General features: G+C 40.8%; 1 protein-coding gene across 2 annotated transcripts; it reads left to right on the top strand.

Annotated features, from left to right (window-relative positions):
- The first annotated feature begins 77 nt into the window (after positions 1 to 77).
- hnrnpk (heterogeneous nuclear ribonucleoprotein K) lies at positions 78 to 13958 on the top strand. Of its 2 annotated transcripts, XM_041041560.1 has the most exons (17): positions 78 to 138; positions 1028 to 1101; positions 1224 to 1387; positions 1784 to 1881; positions 2233 to 2289; positions 3283 to 3326; positions 4859 to 4931; positions 5306 to 5419; positions 6192 to 6320; positions 6703 to 7034; positions 7691 to 7738; positions 9420 to 9459; positions 10271 to 10286; positions 10756 to 10788; positions 10969 to 11036; positions 11567 to 11736; positions 13046 to 13958. In XM_041041560.1, the coding sequence occupies exons 3-17, from the start codon at positions 1330 to 1332 to the stop codon at positions 13074 to 13076; spliced, it is 1311 nt and encodes a 436-aa protein (XP_040897494.1). In that variant the 5' UTR covers positions 78 to 138; positions 1028 to 1101; positions 1224 to 1329; the 3' UTR covers positions 13077 to 13958. The 2 variants fall into 2 exon arrangements, with proteins under 2 accessions (XP_040897494.1, XP_040897495.1); XM_041041561.1 differs by lacking the exon at positions 1028 to 1101 and having other exon boundaries at positions 85 to 138.
- The last annotated feature ends 1182 nt before the right edge of the window (positions 13959 to 15140 follow it).

The following is a 15140-nucleotide window of genomic DNA, read 5'->3' as shown; positions in this document are numbered from 1 at the left end:
GACGTCCCCTTTAGCCACTTGTGACTCTCCGTTTTTTGATTTGCTTTCTGTTCAGCCAATCAGCACACTTTTGCTGAATTTGTACATTTCCAGGTTCGGTAGAGAAGGAAGGGGGACGAGCGAGGTGTTGCTCCGCAGGTTTGTGTTTTGACGAAATTACCCCCTTTTTGTGCGATGTTTTTGTTTAATGCAGTTGAAGTGCCTATGTGTTATAAAAACAAGTATGTCTGTGGTAGGCACGTTGTTACTTATTTTGTGTCCGGTCCAGCGCTGGCTAATTAGCTGGCCTGGCTAGCTCCTTTTACGCTCAAACGAAATCATGGCAACATGGCGAAATTAGCTAACAGCTAGCTTAAGTGGCTAGGGCTGGTCTTTGTATTAATCGATTTGCAAGGTTTCATCAACACACTCGCTTTAGATCAGTGACCCATCGCGATGCCATGAATCGTATGCAACTAGTAGAGTGTCTGAAAAGAGTAGGACTGAAATGTAGCGAAATTACTAATTCAATTCTAAACGAAGAATCTCGTAGCCAGCTCACTTCCCTCCAGGCTAGTTAGCTATCCCCAATGCTAACACTAACCACAGTTACCTCCTTAGCTTTGAGTTAGCCTCAGTGGACCTAGCTAACTTTCGGTTTGGGAAATACCAGTATATTGTTATTATTACTCATTCATCACTCATCTCTTAACTGAAGGATCGTGCCCGTCGCACGCTTCATTCACACTCGGAAACACTGCAAAATGCCCGCTTCTCTCCACCCAAAAAATCCTATTAATTTGACGATCTGATAACTGAGATCATTATAATGATAATTGTGTCCCTACAGATAATAATGGGTGAGTTTTAATGCTTGCTGGGTGGATGACAAATAAGCCCAGCTGACCGGTTTTGTTAAATAACGTTATCGATCACCGAAGATAGAAAGGACATAGTGATCAAAATCGGTTCGTTTGAAACTTTGCTATCACTCAGCCTTTTTCATTTTACACTTCAGTATTTGAGCTAGCCTCTCCCTCCCCGGCAGGTCGCAGCAGCTGTTTGGTCCTTGCTTATTTAGTTCCGCCTATCAACACGCCCTTGTCCCTGTAATAAATATCGGTGAGTGCCGCTATTCCGCCAGTTTTTCTCGCAGTTTCATTCCGGGTTCTTCAATAACCAGATCTGCGACACACAACTTGTTTTGCCTAACTGATCCTTTCTCCTTCTTACAATGCTGACAGACTGCCACAGCTTACAGGGGCCAGTTTTCTGCTTCTCTCTCCCTGCTGCCTCCGCCTGTTCCCCGGACCGAGGTGCCCAGCCCATCTCTTCCACTGTCAGAAGACCATGGAGACAGAAATTGAACAGCAAGAAGAGACTTCATTTAGCAACACAGAGACTAACGGTATAAAACATAACTTCTTTATATTTCCTGTTATGTTGTCGGAGCATTGCTTTGTTGACAGGTTTAACAAATCTATGTATGAAATGTCTGTTATGTAATGAAAGGACAGCAGTGGCGGTGTTGTTGTCCCTCATTACTTACAGCTTGGATTTTTAAAGTAGTGTAAATTATCTATGATTTAAACATTTTCACATGGTATCCATCTTAGAACCCAATCTCTCATAATGATCACATAGTGATCCATGTAGATTTAGCTTATAATATGAAAACTGAAAATATGAGTCCTGTGAGTCTGTGCTTCACTGCTTTCAGTGGTCTTTTTGATTATTTAATTTTATCGTGTGGAAGACTATGCATGCAGGGTTGTCAGTGTGTGTTTTTATCTCCTTACGCCAGGTAAGCGCCCTGCTGAGGATGCAGATGAGCAGAAATCATTCAAGCGCTCCAGGAACTCGGACGAGATGGTTGAGCTTCGCATCCTCCTGCAGAGCAAAGTAAATCAGCTCCCCTTTCATTTCACATTTCATGTTGAATCCTTATTCAATTATTTGATTTTTTTTTCTCTCTTTTACACATCACTCAAGTAAAACTGCAGGTTTCATGTAATGTACTCCCTCCATTTTTGAATGGTTTTCTTTTTGTTGCCCTCATGACATCTCTGCCCTTTGAATAATTCATTTCCACCTTTTATTATGGGTGTTCACATAATCATTGTGTTTTCCCTGACATCAATTGTAATATTCTCTCACACCTTGTCTGTTAATTGCAGTACCATTGTTCACATTTTCTCATTTACATGTATTTGTTATGTTTTCAGTTTTTGTAAGTATTCTCTGTGATCTCAGAATGCAGGAGCTGTAATTGGAAAGGGTGGCAAAAACATCAAAGCTCTGCGTACAGACGTGAGTACAACTATTTTATACACGCTGAATTTTTATTTAGTTCAGAATTTTTATTTTGTGTTCTTTTTTTCCCCCCTCCACTGGTGTTCAGCTTCTCAAAACTACCCAGCCTCCACCATAGGACTGCAGTTCTTTTGTTTCTTTTTTTTTTAAATTAAACATTTACTTAAGGATGAATGATTAAAAACTTATTTTGGTATTTGGCAATGTTTTCTTCTATTAAACAGGGGTGTGGTTAGCTGTTGCCTGTGTTGATATTAGCCCTCTGTTCATGAGATCTTCTGACAAACCCTTTGGGGTTGGTTTTATGTTTTTTTTTTCTTCTCACATGAGCATCATGTGATTGCCTCAGCTAAACTGGCCCTAGGCACAAAAGTCCAATTTAATGTCCATTTGTTTCTCCATAATGATAATTTCTTGTAACAACGCTGTTGTGGCAACACTGATGCTCTCGTTAATTTAAATTTATGGGCACAGTGTTGTGTTTGAGGTCACCTGTAGCGCTAGCTAACATTTGTGTTAAGGCAACCTGGCCAGTTCTTAATTCATTTCAATGTCTTTGCCTCTTTCTGTAGCCCTCCACAATTTGTTCTACCCCTCTTTCTCACTGTCTCTGGTCTATTCCCAACTCTGAACTCTTTATGTTTTTAATATGCCATTACCCATTTTCCAGTGTCACCCTTTCTCCTTTTCTCTCTTTGACAATCCAATCTCTGAGAGAATCAAATTAAAGTCACGTTTGAACAGTGTAGAGCCTGTATATTAAAAATGTATTCCTCTTCCCTCTTCCCCCTCCCTTGTTTATTATTTTACTGTTGACTTTTTTGCCCACTTCCTCCTCTGTTGCCCATGTTCTGGATGGCCCCTCCTGCGCCCGCCCACCTGACACCCTGGTTGGCCCTGCCCATAATCGTGCCCTGTCCCTAAATGGGCGCCTTACTTGATTGACATCTGTGCTCGAATGGCCCTGGCCCCTGCCCATGCCACGCCCAGTACAATGCCAGTGTGTCAGTCCCAGACAGCAGTGGGCCTGAGCGGTATGTCCCTAAGCTCCTCCCTCTCACTGCCTGACAACAGGTCAAACAAACAAGAAGAAATGAATAATAAATTGTCATCCTGCCTCTGTCAAGTCACTGTATTTTAACCTACCTGTTCTCACAGTATTTTAGAGTCAAAATGCCTAAATACGTTCATGTCCAAATCTGCCTGTTGAGCCTGTTAAAGTCATGTCAACATCCTTTATATGCCATTTTTAAAGTCACGTCAACATTGAAGCATAGGCTGGTGTTGTCAGGATTTTTTTCCACAATCTGCCACTGTCTTTTTGAATCTCTGCTATAATCTGTGCAGTATGTCCGTGTTTTTTTTTTCCATTGATGATTATCTATCCTCTATCTTTCGCGTTTTCACCTCCCTCCCCCCTCAGAGTGGATATACTGGTGTTTTTGTTTTTCGTTAGATTCATGAGCTCACCTGCTTTTTGCACCATCCCATTCTTTCCTTGTGATGTCCTCATTATATTGATAGACTGCTGATCCATTCTGAAGCCCAAAAGGGAAGCTAGGAATTGTTGTGTGCGTGTGTGTCTTTCCTTTCCTGTCTTCTGCTTCATCTAAACATGTATATTGACTGCTGGAGCTATTGAAAGTACAGATTACCTCTCTGTCCCACTCACCTCTGCATTTCTTTTGGTTTTATGTTTCTCGCTTGTCCCATCCCTTAAAAAAGCATCAACTCCAGTGGTGGCAAACATTTTCCATGGTGTAATGTGCTCTGTTGCTCTCTCTCAGCTGTCTACCATTCTTCTTCCATGTACAAACTGTGCTTAAGTTCTCTTGATCAGTAAATTCATTGTGTTTATTTTATTATGTCACTAGGTGGGTGCAGACAACAAAATTTTGTTCACAATTTCTTGGTCAAAAAAAGCATCAAAAATAGATGTCCAAACCAAATTTTAAAGACAGGGCCCATTGCAAATGATAGAAATAGGAGAGGAGATTCATTCATTCTCTCCATCTTCCCTGATCTTTTAAAGTTGTGTTGGGCACCTTACTAGGGGTCTTTGTAGTCAGAGTCTTTGTGGTGTGCATCCACCAAATTGTGCTTTAGGACTTTAGAGTTCTCTCTGGCGCCATTGGTGCTTATTGCTGCCAGATCTTCCTCAGACTTCACCCTCCCCGTCTTGCCCCTTCAGTGGTCACCAAATGCAGTCACTTTTCTTTGGGTCCCTTTTTATTTTGTCTCTTTTCTTCCTTTCTCTGGACAAAAGACTGTTTTCTTTTCATTGCATTGTTTGGGTACCAGCTTATTCCCAGTTACAGCGTCGACCTAGCTTGTAAATGCGTATCAAACACCGGACCTCAACAGTTTATTTAGCTGTATTAGTCTCAGTAGAGAGTTGGTTAAATGGGGTTTGACTGTTTTTCTATTGGCAACAAAAGGGGATGTCATGAATTCTCTGATCTGAAATGTTGTTCCCTTCCTCCTGGGATGCCTTGCTGGCACCCCCCAACCCCACCCTCCCTGTGTGGCTGTTCTCTGCCTTGTCATTGGTGGGTGAAATATGAAGCATCCTGAGCATCAGCGCTGACATCGAGACAGTTGGAGAAATCCTGCTGAAGATTATCCCAACACTGGAAGAGGTGCAAACTTCTTGAGCTTATTTTCTTTCTCTTGGTATTAAGTTCAGTTGAACTCAGTAAATTAAAGTATTTATTCCTCGTATTTATGGTGAATGTTAGCAGTTCTCACTAAATTATCTCTTGTAAATTTCCATTGTTTTGCAGAGATGCTTTCTCAAATTGAATTTACAGTGTGTGCTTTACTTTTGTGCACTTGCTAATTTTACCTCTGTTTTCACTTGCAAATTAGCGGCCTAGGTAGGTTAAACTGCGCTGGTTCAAAACCCGTCAGATTACTTGTGTCTGCGTTTTGTTTTGAGGTTTAACTTGCCGTCATCTTTCAGAGACCTAAATAGATTGTATCATAGTATTAACACGCTAAATGTTCCCCTCAGTACCAGCAGTACAATGGTATGGATTTTGACTGTGAGCTGCGTCTGCTGATCCACCAGAGCCTTGCTGGCTCAATCATCGGGGTGAAGGGAGCCAAGATCAAGGAGCTCCGGGAGGTATGTTGATACAAGGGAATGGCAATCAGTAGTTTGTGATTAAATTAGTTGCAAAGCAGTTTACAGACTGAAATGTGAGTAATGTACAACACACAGCTTTGTGTGCTGGCAAATGCACAGAAGGATTAAACCCAGCTGGATTATACATTTTCTTATTTCTATTGTTTTAAATGTAATTTCTTGCAAATGCAATTGTTATTGAATTTTCTAAACTGTTAATTATTCCGTATCAATTTATGTCCTGGAAGACCTCAAAGACATGGAAATACCCGTAAAAAGACATAGTTGTGATTTGATGTGTAAATGCTCTGAGTTTATTTTTTCCACAGTAAAGTTAACTGCTGCATCATGTACAGACGGGTGAAAATTGAAGGAAACACCAACCTAACATGTTGTAGTGAGCTGTTGAGCAACTGTGTGCTACCAGAACAGCTTAAGTGTGCACTGGCATTGATTCTATTAGTCTCTGAGAACACCATTCTTCCAAAAGATATTCTCTCCTTTGATGTTTTGATGATGGTGGTGGAGAACGCTGTCCTCTTGCCATCTTGATGCAAAATCAGAATCAACTGGGCCTGCTCAGCATTTTTATGCTGCAGAGCATGATTGGATGTTAATTTCTTAATTGTACCATGCAGTGTGTGGAATCATCTGCAATCATTATGTTTCTCTGCTCGTTTAATGAAGTTTTTCCTTTAATCTGACACTTGTCTGTTGTAGCTTTCTATTCTTCTGTGCCCACTCATATGTCCTTGTGCCTATGTGTTTCTAGAACACAAAGACCAGCATCAAGCTGTTTCAGGAGTGTTGTCCTCAGTCGACAGACCGGGTGGTGCTGGTTGGCGGTAAAACGGAGAGAGTGGTGGAGTGTATCAAGACTATGCTGGAGCTCATCTCTGAAGTAAGAATCTTGTATAGTGTCCGTCAGGCTACCACCCTTTAGATGTTTAAGATTGAAGGGAGATGGAATGTTTTGAAGCCATTAATTGAATTCTGTTTATTCTGATTGAGGAGACCTTGATGTATGGAAATTTTAAATGTAGCTTAGTGTAACATGTCAACTGTATGTCATACACAGCTGATTTTGAGTTTTGTTGGAGATGACACATTTACACATTTGGACATTTAATGTCATAATTGACCAAGGTTTTTTTTTTTTACTTTAGGAACAACATTGTTGTTTGTAGATGCACGTTTTTTTCTTGATGCACCTGTTTCCTTAAAAACTGTGCATTACAAACTCTATTGATTGTCTGTATATCTCCCCCTGTTGTCCTTTTTAGGCTCCCATAAAGGGCCGCGCACAACCCTATGATCCTAACTTCTATGACGAAACATATGAATACGGTGGATTCACCATGATGTTTGAAGAGAGGGGGGGTGGCCGCAGGCTTATGGGAGGGTTCCCCATGCGTGGGGGCAGGTCCAGTGGTGGAGACCGAGGGTTTGACCGAATGCCCTCTAGCAGAGGGGGGCGGGGACCCATGCCTCCTTCCCGCCGGGATTACGATGAGATGAGCCCCCGCCGAGGTCCTCCTCCACCTCACCCTAGTAGAGTTGGCAGGGGGAGTAGCCGTGGACGCAACATTCCCATGGGACACCCACACAGAGGAGGGTAAGAGATGGATATAAGTGATATACAGTGAGCTGCACTTTTTTTCTGCTCTCATACTTTGCTTCTTCTGCCATACAGGAAGTCAAGTCCTGTCACAAGGCATGGTCACTTCATTTAGTTTGTTGATATTTGTGTTAATTTATTTTTCCCCAAAAAAATTACAGTTGGCATATTGTCAGTGCATACAGATACAATCATGTGAACATTTTTTGTTTTACTGAACACTATAGTGCCAAATGACTGCATGACCCCACTCATCAGTTTGAGGTTGAGTCCTTTTACTCCTGTTAACCTCTTGAGTTATAAGTGTTTGATAATTTAGACATACTAGGTTCTGTTCAGTGCTAGAGTTATATTTCTAGAGCACACGCTTTTTTCCCCCACTTCTCCATCTGCATATACAAGGCTTAATCCTTCTTCAGGTGCTTATTTTCCATTCAGGTGTGTTCTGTTCACAATTTCACTAGATTTGCCTTACAATGTCTAATTCATAGAATAAACTGAGTCCAGTATTCTGCATGTAGTACAGTGTCACACTGTGCACCCCTCTGGGAAGTATTTGTATACATGGTTATCATTCCATTAATTGTGTGTGCTCATCACTGTATGTCTGGGTGTGTTTGTGTGTCTTTTTCCCATCTCCATCTTGCCCACAGAGATGATCGTTACTATGACTCGTACCGTGGCTCAGATGACAGGTCAACGTAAGTTTCTGTCCCCAAACCTCTTATTAAAAGTCCTTTAATTTATCTTAACAGGGATACTTTGACATTCTGATATTTTCTATTTCTAAAAGTTGCCACACTATATGTGCTCTGTCAAGATAATTTATTGAAACAAAGATTCCTCATTAATATCATCGGGTGGTGCTTCCAGTAGAGTAGCAGGTTACCCATTGGTCTTTGTGAGGAATTAGTAATTTACTGTTGCTGACAGGTGTTTAGCACATCTTCCATTCACAAATGTGTCTAATGTTTAGCCGTGATGAATTAAAATGAAATTGTACTTGTTGAGGTATCCCTACACATCCCATATTTTCCTGCCTTACTACTTTATCATTGCAGTTTTTTTTTAAATATGCCTGGTTATTTACTTCTTGTCATGAGAAAATATCTCTCTTTGAAAACTTTTGCCCTCATGTCATGTCCTTTATCTTCAATACTAATTCCTGCCTTACAAACATCCCTTTTTCTATAGTCTGTTTGCCTGTGATGCCCTTGCCCTGCTCCCCATTTACCCATTTGCTCTCCACTTATTTGGAGTGCTTTGTAGGGAACTGCAGTAATGTTGGATGACCTCCTCTTTCCTGTGTTAATAACCCATCCAATCTGCTATTCACTCATAGTATTTCCCAGGTTGAGAGAATGTATTTGTGGTGGTGTGTATGGGGGTCATGTGCTGATATCAAGGTGATAATCATCACTGAAATCCCCCGCAAAACTGCTTGGTTTCACAAGCTGACTTGTAATCAGAGAAGTCATTTCTTTAATATGTAAAGTTGCACTTTTACATTAGTTTGCCCTTTCTAGTTCAGTTTCATTCAGCCCTTTGAAAGTAGAAAATAACAAATGCATAACATAATTTTCATTCACTATAAACTGTTTTGATTGGCTGTTCAAATAGATGGGAATCTCTGCACTCCCCAAAATCAGAATAATGCGGTCATGTCCCGGCCTTGGTTAGCTGTCCACACCTGGATAACGTACATCAAAATTAAGCTGATAAATATGGTTGATACAGTCTGTAGAAAAATATCATGGCATCCTTGTGAGATACTTAATATATTGGGTTGAATTTTAATATTTTTCTTGATTAGTATAACAACATTGCTACAGAGACATTGTCAAGCATATATGGCTATAGTTTGACATGACAGTGACATCCATACATGTATGTTCTTGAGGAACAACAAGAGTACCAAGTAAACCCAAACAAATTTCTTCAGCTAATTCCTTTATTTGAACTCAGTTTTGGGGGGAAAACGCAGCAGTCCTTGGCTCTGATCATCATCACCACCACCTGTCACTCCTCTCACCATAACACTGTCAGAGCTGTTCCTGTTACTGTGTGGGAAGATGGCTGAGAGGAAATGTGTTTATACTGTAATCTTGCTCAGCGTGTGTGTGCAGTTTGACCTAGACCAGAAATTTTCTTTGGAATGTTGTCAAGCATTTTTTTCTAAGCATTTTCTATTTCTTTCCACCCCCACCCACATCTCTCTCTCTCTCTCTGTCTCTCTCTCTCTCTCTCTCTCTCTCTCTCTCTCTCTCTCTCTCTGTCTCTCTCTCTCTCTCTCTCTCTCTCTCTCTCTCTCTCTCTGCCCCCCCCCCCCCCCCCCCCCCCCCCAAACGGCTCCCTGCCTGTATGGCACTCTTTCATCACCAGTGACAGAAGAGGCAGACCGGATCGCTATAGCGATAACATGGTTAGTGACCCTTTGCTAAATGCTTGCAGCTCTGCTACTAGTATCTCACTGGGCACCAGCATCCTCGGGCTAGCATAATGCTTGGTCCTAGCACTAGACAATATGCTGTGATTGTCCATTGTGTTGTCATGATGGTTGTGCTTTATTGACAATACAAACATAGCTGGTCACTCATGTGCACATGCATGTGCACATACTCATCAGAGCCCTGGCCATGCATCCAAGCTAGTTTTGGCATGGTGTAAGCCATCCCACCAAATGACCATAATCACCACAGCCGGAGACACCCCATAATAATCAGCTATAATTGCCCTCTTACTGTGTACTTTTCACGGCCAGCCTGTTTTTCCTGCAAAGAGCGGGAGGATGTTGGGGGTGGGGAGGGTGGGGGTGGCCATGGTTGGTTGCTAGGCAATAATAACGCTTTGTTGACAGACTGGAAGGTCTCTCTCTCTCTCCCTCTCTCTCCCTCTCTGAGAGCTGGCAGGATACTGCCTGCCGTTGCTCAGCAACAGCTTTTGAATTGCCTGTTGCCCTGGTGACAGCAGCAGCTGAATAGCAGGTGAAAATGGGGGCTGATGGAGATGCAAGGAGAGACGGGAAGGGGTGGAGGGAGGGAAGGAGGAGGAGTCTGGCTTATGGATGAAAACTGGGTGGCTTTTAGTTGAGTCTACTTCATGGATGAGGCTGCTGCATCATCCATACATTTACGCTTGCAAGCCATCATCCATTCATTTGGGATCTGTAGAAAGATGAAAGGAATTGGCTGTACTGTACGTAACCCGTCTGTGTTTCTGTTTATTTTTTACAGAGCGGAGGAGGATATGGTAAGTGCTCAGCCTCACATTTTTCTGTGGCATTATATGGATGTGGTTTCAAGGTTGTTAGTGTCTCAGTGTGGCTGAGAGTGCAGGCCTCAGTGTTCTTTCCGACATAGTGTAGTGTCAAGCTTTTTGTCTGAATGTGATGTTTATGGATAAAATAACTGCACTGTGGGTCACTCACGTTAAGTTGTTTTTTTTGCTATTGGTTTGCAACAATATTGTGCTTTTTATTGAAACAAGTGGAATGACTTAAAATATTTCTATTTAAAACAAATGTTGAAAGCACAGCTAATTATATATTAAACTTTTAGTTTTTTTTTCCCAGAAGCTTTTTTTTAACATATATGAGCCACATTTTTTTTGTTTAGCATTGAGGACAGGTAGTTTGAATATTTGTTCACAAATGTCCAAGAAATAACTTGTCATTGCTTATCACTGAGTCAGTGTACTTTGTTGCTTTGTTCCATCTTAGACAACAGCTCTTCCTGGGACAGCTACCAGTCAGGTGAGTCTTTGCACCTCATTGATAAGTATGATCAGAAAAATCTGCTGAGCCACGTGTGATAATGTGGGAAGCAAAGTATTGATTTTTCGTGCTATACTGATGTACCTTCTGTTTCTGCCCTTTTCTTTTCCCCTGCTCATATGTGTTGGTCTACACCTCTCCCCTCCCTCTTGCCATCAGGTGGACGTGGCTCCTATAATGACATGGGTGGCCCTGTCATCACCACACAAGTGACGATCCCTAAAGATGTGAGTGAATGACAGCAATATAACTTACAAACTGACACACCAAAGAAAGATACTTCCTTCTGCCACTACAACCTCATGACATAAATTAAGATTCAGTCAGACCACGTAAAACCCTACGTTGCCATAAATGTTCATGTCATCTGCACCCTTTCATTAAAAATGACATTTTGTCATGTGGGTGTATTATATTCCATAATGAGTGCAACAACTATAATTAATGGTACAGTATTCCAGTTGTAGGGAAGTTATGTTGTCACCCACACTAGATAAAGTCATAGTAGTCTTTCAGTGTCATTAACAAACATCATTTGACAAGTGTTATCATTCACCTTTTCACATATCACACTGTAATACGTGTTGTACATTTTTCTTTAGCATATCTGACTGCCATGCTTTGTTCTGGCTTAGTGTCTCCACCTCCTTTTTGCCCTCCACATTTTTTAAGCTACACAGTTGCATTGCCAGTGCTCTGTCTGCTTGTTTTTTCTTTCTTTCTGACTCCTCTCATTCTCTGTTCGTCCCACCAACAGCTGGCTGGCTCTATCATTGGTAAAGGAGGCCAACGGATCAAACAGATCCGCCATGAGTCTGGAGCCTCCATCAAGATCGATGAGCCTCTGGAAGGTTCTGAGGATCGAATCATCACCATTACTGGCACCCAGGATCAGATCCAGAACGCCCAGTACCTTCTACAGAACAGGCAAGTTCTGACTCGGCCTTGTTGTATTACTCTGACTTCCATCTTATTAGATGCAGAAATCCTTCATTCAGCCACTTGTTGTAACTACAAGTTGTAGTTGAACCATTTTATCCCATCAAGGTAGTTTGCCCTCTTAGAGTGGAACCATTTGACAACCTCCATGAATTTGCTCTGTGGGCTCTTAACCTGGCCTCAGCTCACCTCTGTGTGGCTGTTTTATAAAAAAGTTGGTTGATGCAACCAACTTAGAAACTGAAGTCTTGTCATGTGAGCTAAAAAGAACTGCAGCTACTTGAAAGATGCTTTCTCTCTTAACCTCTCTTTCAGTCCACTGAACCACACGTGTAGATTGTAGATTTGGTTAAGATTGTAAATGCATAAATGATATTCTGAAATTGCATCCTAATACTAGTTTACCCACTTTTAGTTGGGTTATGCATTTCTGTTGCCTGCTGTCTCTTCTTCACTAACCCCCTTCCTTTCTTCCCCATGCAACCTGCAACTTGTTCAAACCTTCCTCTTACATGAAATGGCTGTGATGGAGTAGGCAAACTTAATAGTTGTACTTACTGCATAACATTTTTGTAAAAGGGTCAATGTGATTGACATGTTTCTTTGACTGTCACATTTGTCCATTGAATGTGATTGATAGAAGGAGAAAAAAAATATCTATTTTCCATCTAAGCCGTTTCACTGTGAAGCAGGGAGTGGATTGATTCTTCCCCTGGCTGCTGCTGTGTGGAAGACTAGTGATTTTGTTGTTTTTAGTTAGATCAACTGACAACAAATCACAGTCTGCCAAACAGCACGGGCTCCTCCTCTTCTGTCTCCCTTGGCAACCAGTAGGCACGTATAATACACACTACTTCCTTGTTGATGCTATCTGAGCTTAGCCCGAATGCTAATACAGCTGTAGATCTGCCGCCGCCGCTGTCTCATGAGTAGTGTAGTGTTGCCATGGTAACTAACCCTGCCTACCTCTTCCTTCCTCTCCTCCCCCTTCAGTGTGCTGCACCTGCTTGGACACAAGGACTAACCACACCCCTTTTTTTTCCTCCTCCTCCTCCTCTTCATCTTCCTCGCTCTCCTTCAGCCACATATGTCACATCTCCCCCCTCTTCCTTTCTGCCTGTCTTTCTTACTCGCTGTCTCTCTTCCCGCTCTGCCTCCCCATCCTTCTCCTCCCAAGACTTCATCCTCCCACTGTTGCATAGCCATATATATTTATATATTTATACTGTCATTGACGTGTGAATTGCAGTTTTCCTTCTGCTGTATTTTATTTATTTTTCCACTCTTTTTATTTCAGTGTGAAGCAGTACTCTGGTCATTTGCTGTAGACCCAGGAGACTCAGATTGAAGCAGACTCAGTTTGCCCCCCCACCCCCACCCCCAACCTTTCTACCCCTGTCCGACATATCCCCTTCAGACTATTATTCTGGATCGTGGGTGTCCTTTTTGAATTTTATTTTTGTATTTTTTAATGAAATAAATGTCCAACATTCCTGTGCATAAAAGAAAATGTAGATGTTCTGCATTTTTAAGAGTGTAGTCCATTAGTTTATCAGATACACTTTGTTTTCTAACACTCACTCTATCAAAATATTCTTCATTCTCCTGATAGACAAAAATAAACATAACCTTTATTTTTGATGGTTTTGTTTTTTATGATTTTAATGTGTATGTTTTTGTGTCCGGTTTAAATCTGTCCGGTGTGTGTATGTGTGCGCGCATGTCGGCATGTGTGGGCTGGTGTGCTTTCTGTTGTCTATATCGGTCCCTTTGACACACAGTTGTACCACATTACCACTCTGTGCAACATGCAGAATGTAAGCTATGTTTCTTTTTTTATTGAAACCTTTTTTTTTTTGGTTTTGTCTTGTTTTTCTTTTTCTTTCTTTTTTTTTTTAGATGTGGTCATTTTTACCCCTCAGATTGAATTTTGGGATGTTTATGTTGGGACTCTTGTACACACCAGATACAGGACAGTTTGACTAATTTGTGAGAATATCCACAGTAGTTGTGTGATGAAATAAATATGAATCATTTGGGTAACTTCTCACAAATGGAATCATGTAGCTAGAAATTAGACATTATTGGAGATTTGATAAATGATGTTGAACTTAACTATTTTGTCCCTGCAATTTCCTGTGCTCTCCATGCTGTAGACTTCACATTGTCAAATTGTAAAATGAATAAAGATGATGCCACTTTTTACTGAACCAGGTTTCTTGCTGATTTATTTATTTTTTCGGAAATCCTTGCAGCTGGACAAGTTTTCTCTGCACTGATGATGCCATTTGCACTAAAGGTGGTATGTGATTGGTGGTATCTAGCTGGTACTTTACGCATGAAATGAATTACTGTTCTATCTAAAATGTCCATCACAAATTTCTAGAGCTGAAGGTGAAGTCTTTAAACTCTTTTCATCCAAAATCCCAAAGAAATTATATTTAATAGCAGCAAATTGTCACATTAAAAATGCTGGAATCAGCAAATTTTTGGCATTTTCACTTCAAAAGTTATTCATCAGTTACAGAATTGTTGTGGATTCTTTTATGGCTGGTCCACAAAATGATTAGTTGACTCACCTAATTATGTTGTTGAAACTTGAGAGTCTTGTTGACTTTCCTGGTAGCATTAAACTTTAATTTGTGTTCACTGGGAGATATTGCTAAAATTAGAACACCAATGGAGCAAAGTGGGCAACTGTCCACAGACAGATCGGAGCCAAATTTAAGGAATTGCGGAAAACATAAGTTAAATGCAAATTAGTTGGAAAATTGTACCACTATGACCTGTCTTCCATCCTCCATCTTGTTGTCCCTGGTCCTGTATAGGGACACTTGTTTGGTGTAAAAATTAGTTGTTTCAAATGCTTCCATTTTTTGTCTGAGCCAAGTAATTAACATGCAGAAAACCTTAGGCAAAGTGGTATTATTCCATTATAGGAGACCTGTAAGGCTGCAACAGTCATTTTCATTATATTATTCGACTGATTTCGCAGTGAATAAAATGTCAAAAGACAGTTGAAATGCCCATCATTGTTCCATGTAGTCCAACGTAATAAATTCAGGAAATCATCACAGAAAACTGGAACTAGTGAGTTTTATCTTTTTAGTAAAAAAAAAAAAATTTGAACAATTATCAATATTGTTGGAACATATTTTTCTTTCAGTTAATTGACTAATCCTTTCATTTCATTTCTGGCCAAATAATGAAACTGCCATGTAATTGGAGTTAATGGAGGACCTTGCTGGATGCATTTAATGACCCCACACCACTGACATTATAGATTTTAGGTCCTTTAGAAAATGTACAAAATAATTTTTATGTGGGATCAATAATTATTTTTTGCGTATTCAAAACGGATATTGTTTTTCGAGTTTCCTTCCTTGCCTTCT

This window comes from Toxotes jaculatrix, chromosome 7 (assembly GCF_017976425.1).
Source record: "Toxotes jaculatrix isolate fToxJac2 chromosome 7, fToxJac2.pri, whole genome shotgun sequence".
Taxonomy (NCBI): domain Eukaryota; kingdom Metazoa; phylum Chordata; class Actinopteri; family Toxotidae; genus Toxotes; species Toxotes jaculatrix.
The sequence above is the reverse complement of the archived record's forward strand: the minus strand, read 5'-3'. Positions and strand labels throughout refer to the sequence as shown.

Bases quoted from the DNA above. Each gene is read 5' to 3' on its own strand.
- hnrnpk (XM_041041560.1), top strand. From the start codon at position 1,330: ATGGAGACAGAAATTGAACAGCAAGAAGAGACTTCATTTAGCAACACA. The intron at 3,327-4,858 runs GTATGTCCCTAA...TGAAATATGAAG, and splicing joins GACAGCAGTGGGCCTGAGCG to CATCCTGAGCATCAGCGCTG. The intron at 10,789-10,968 runs GTGAGTCTTTGC...TCTTGCCATCAG, and splicing joins CTGGGACAGCTACCAGTCAG to GTGGACGTGGCTCCTATAAT.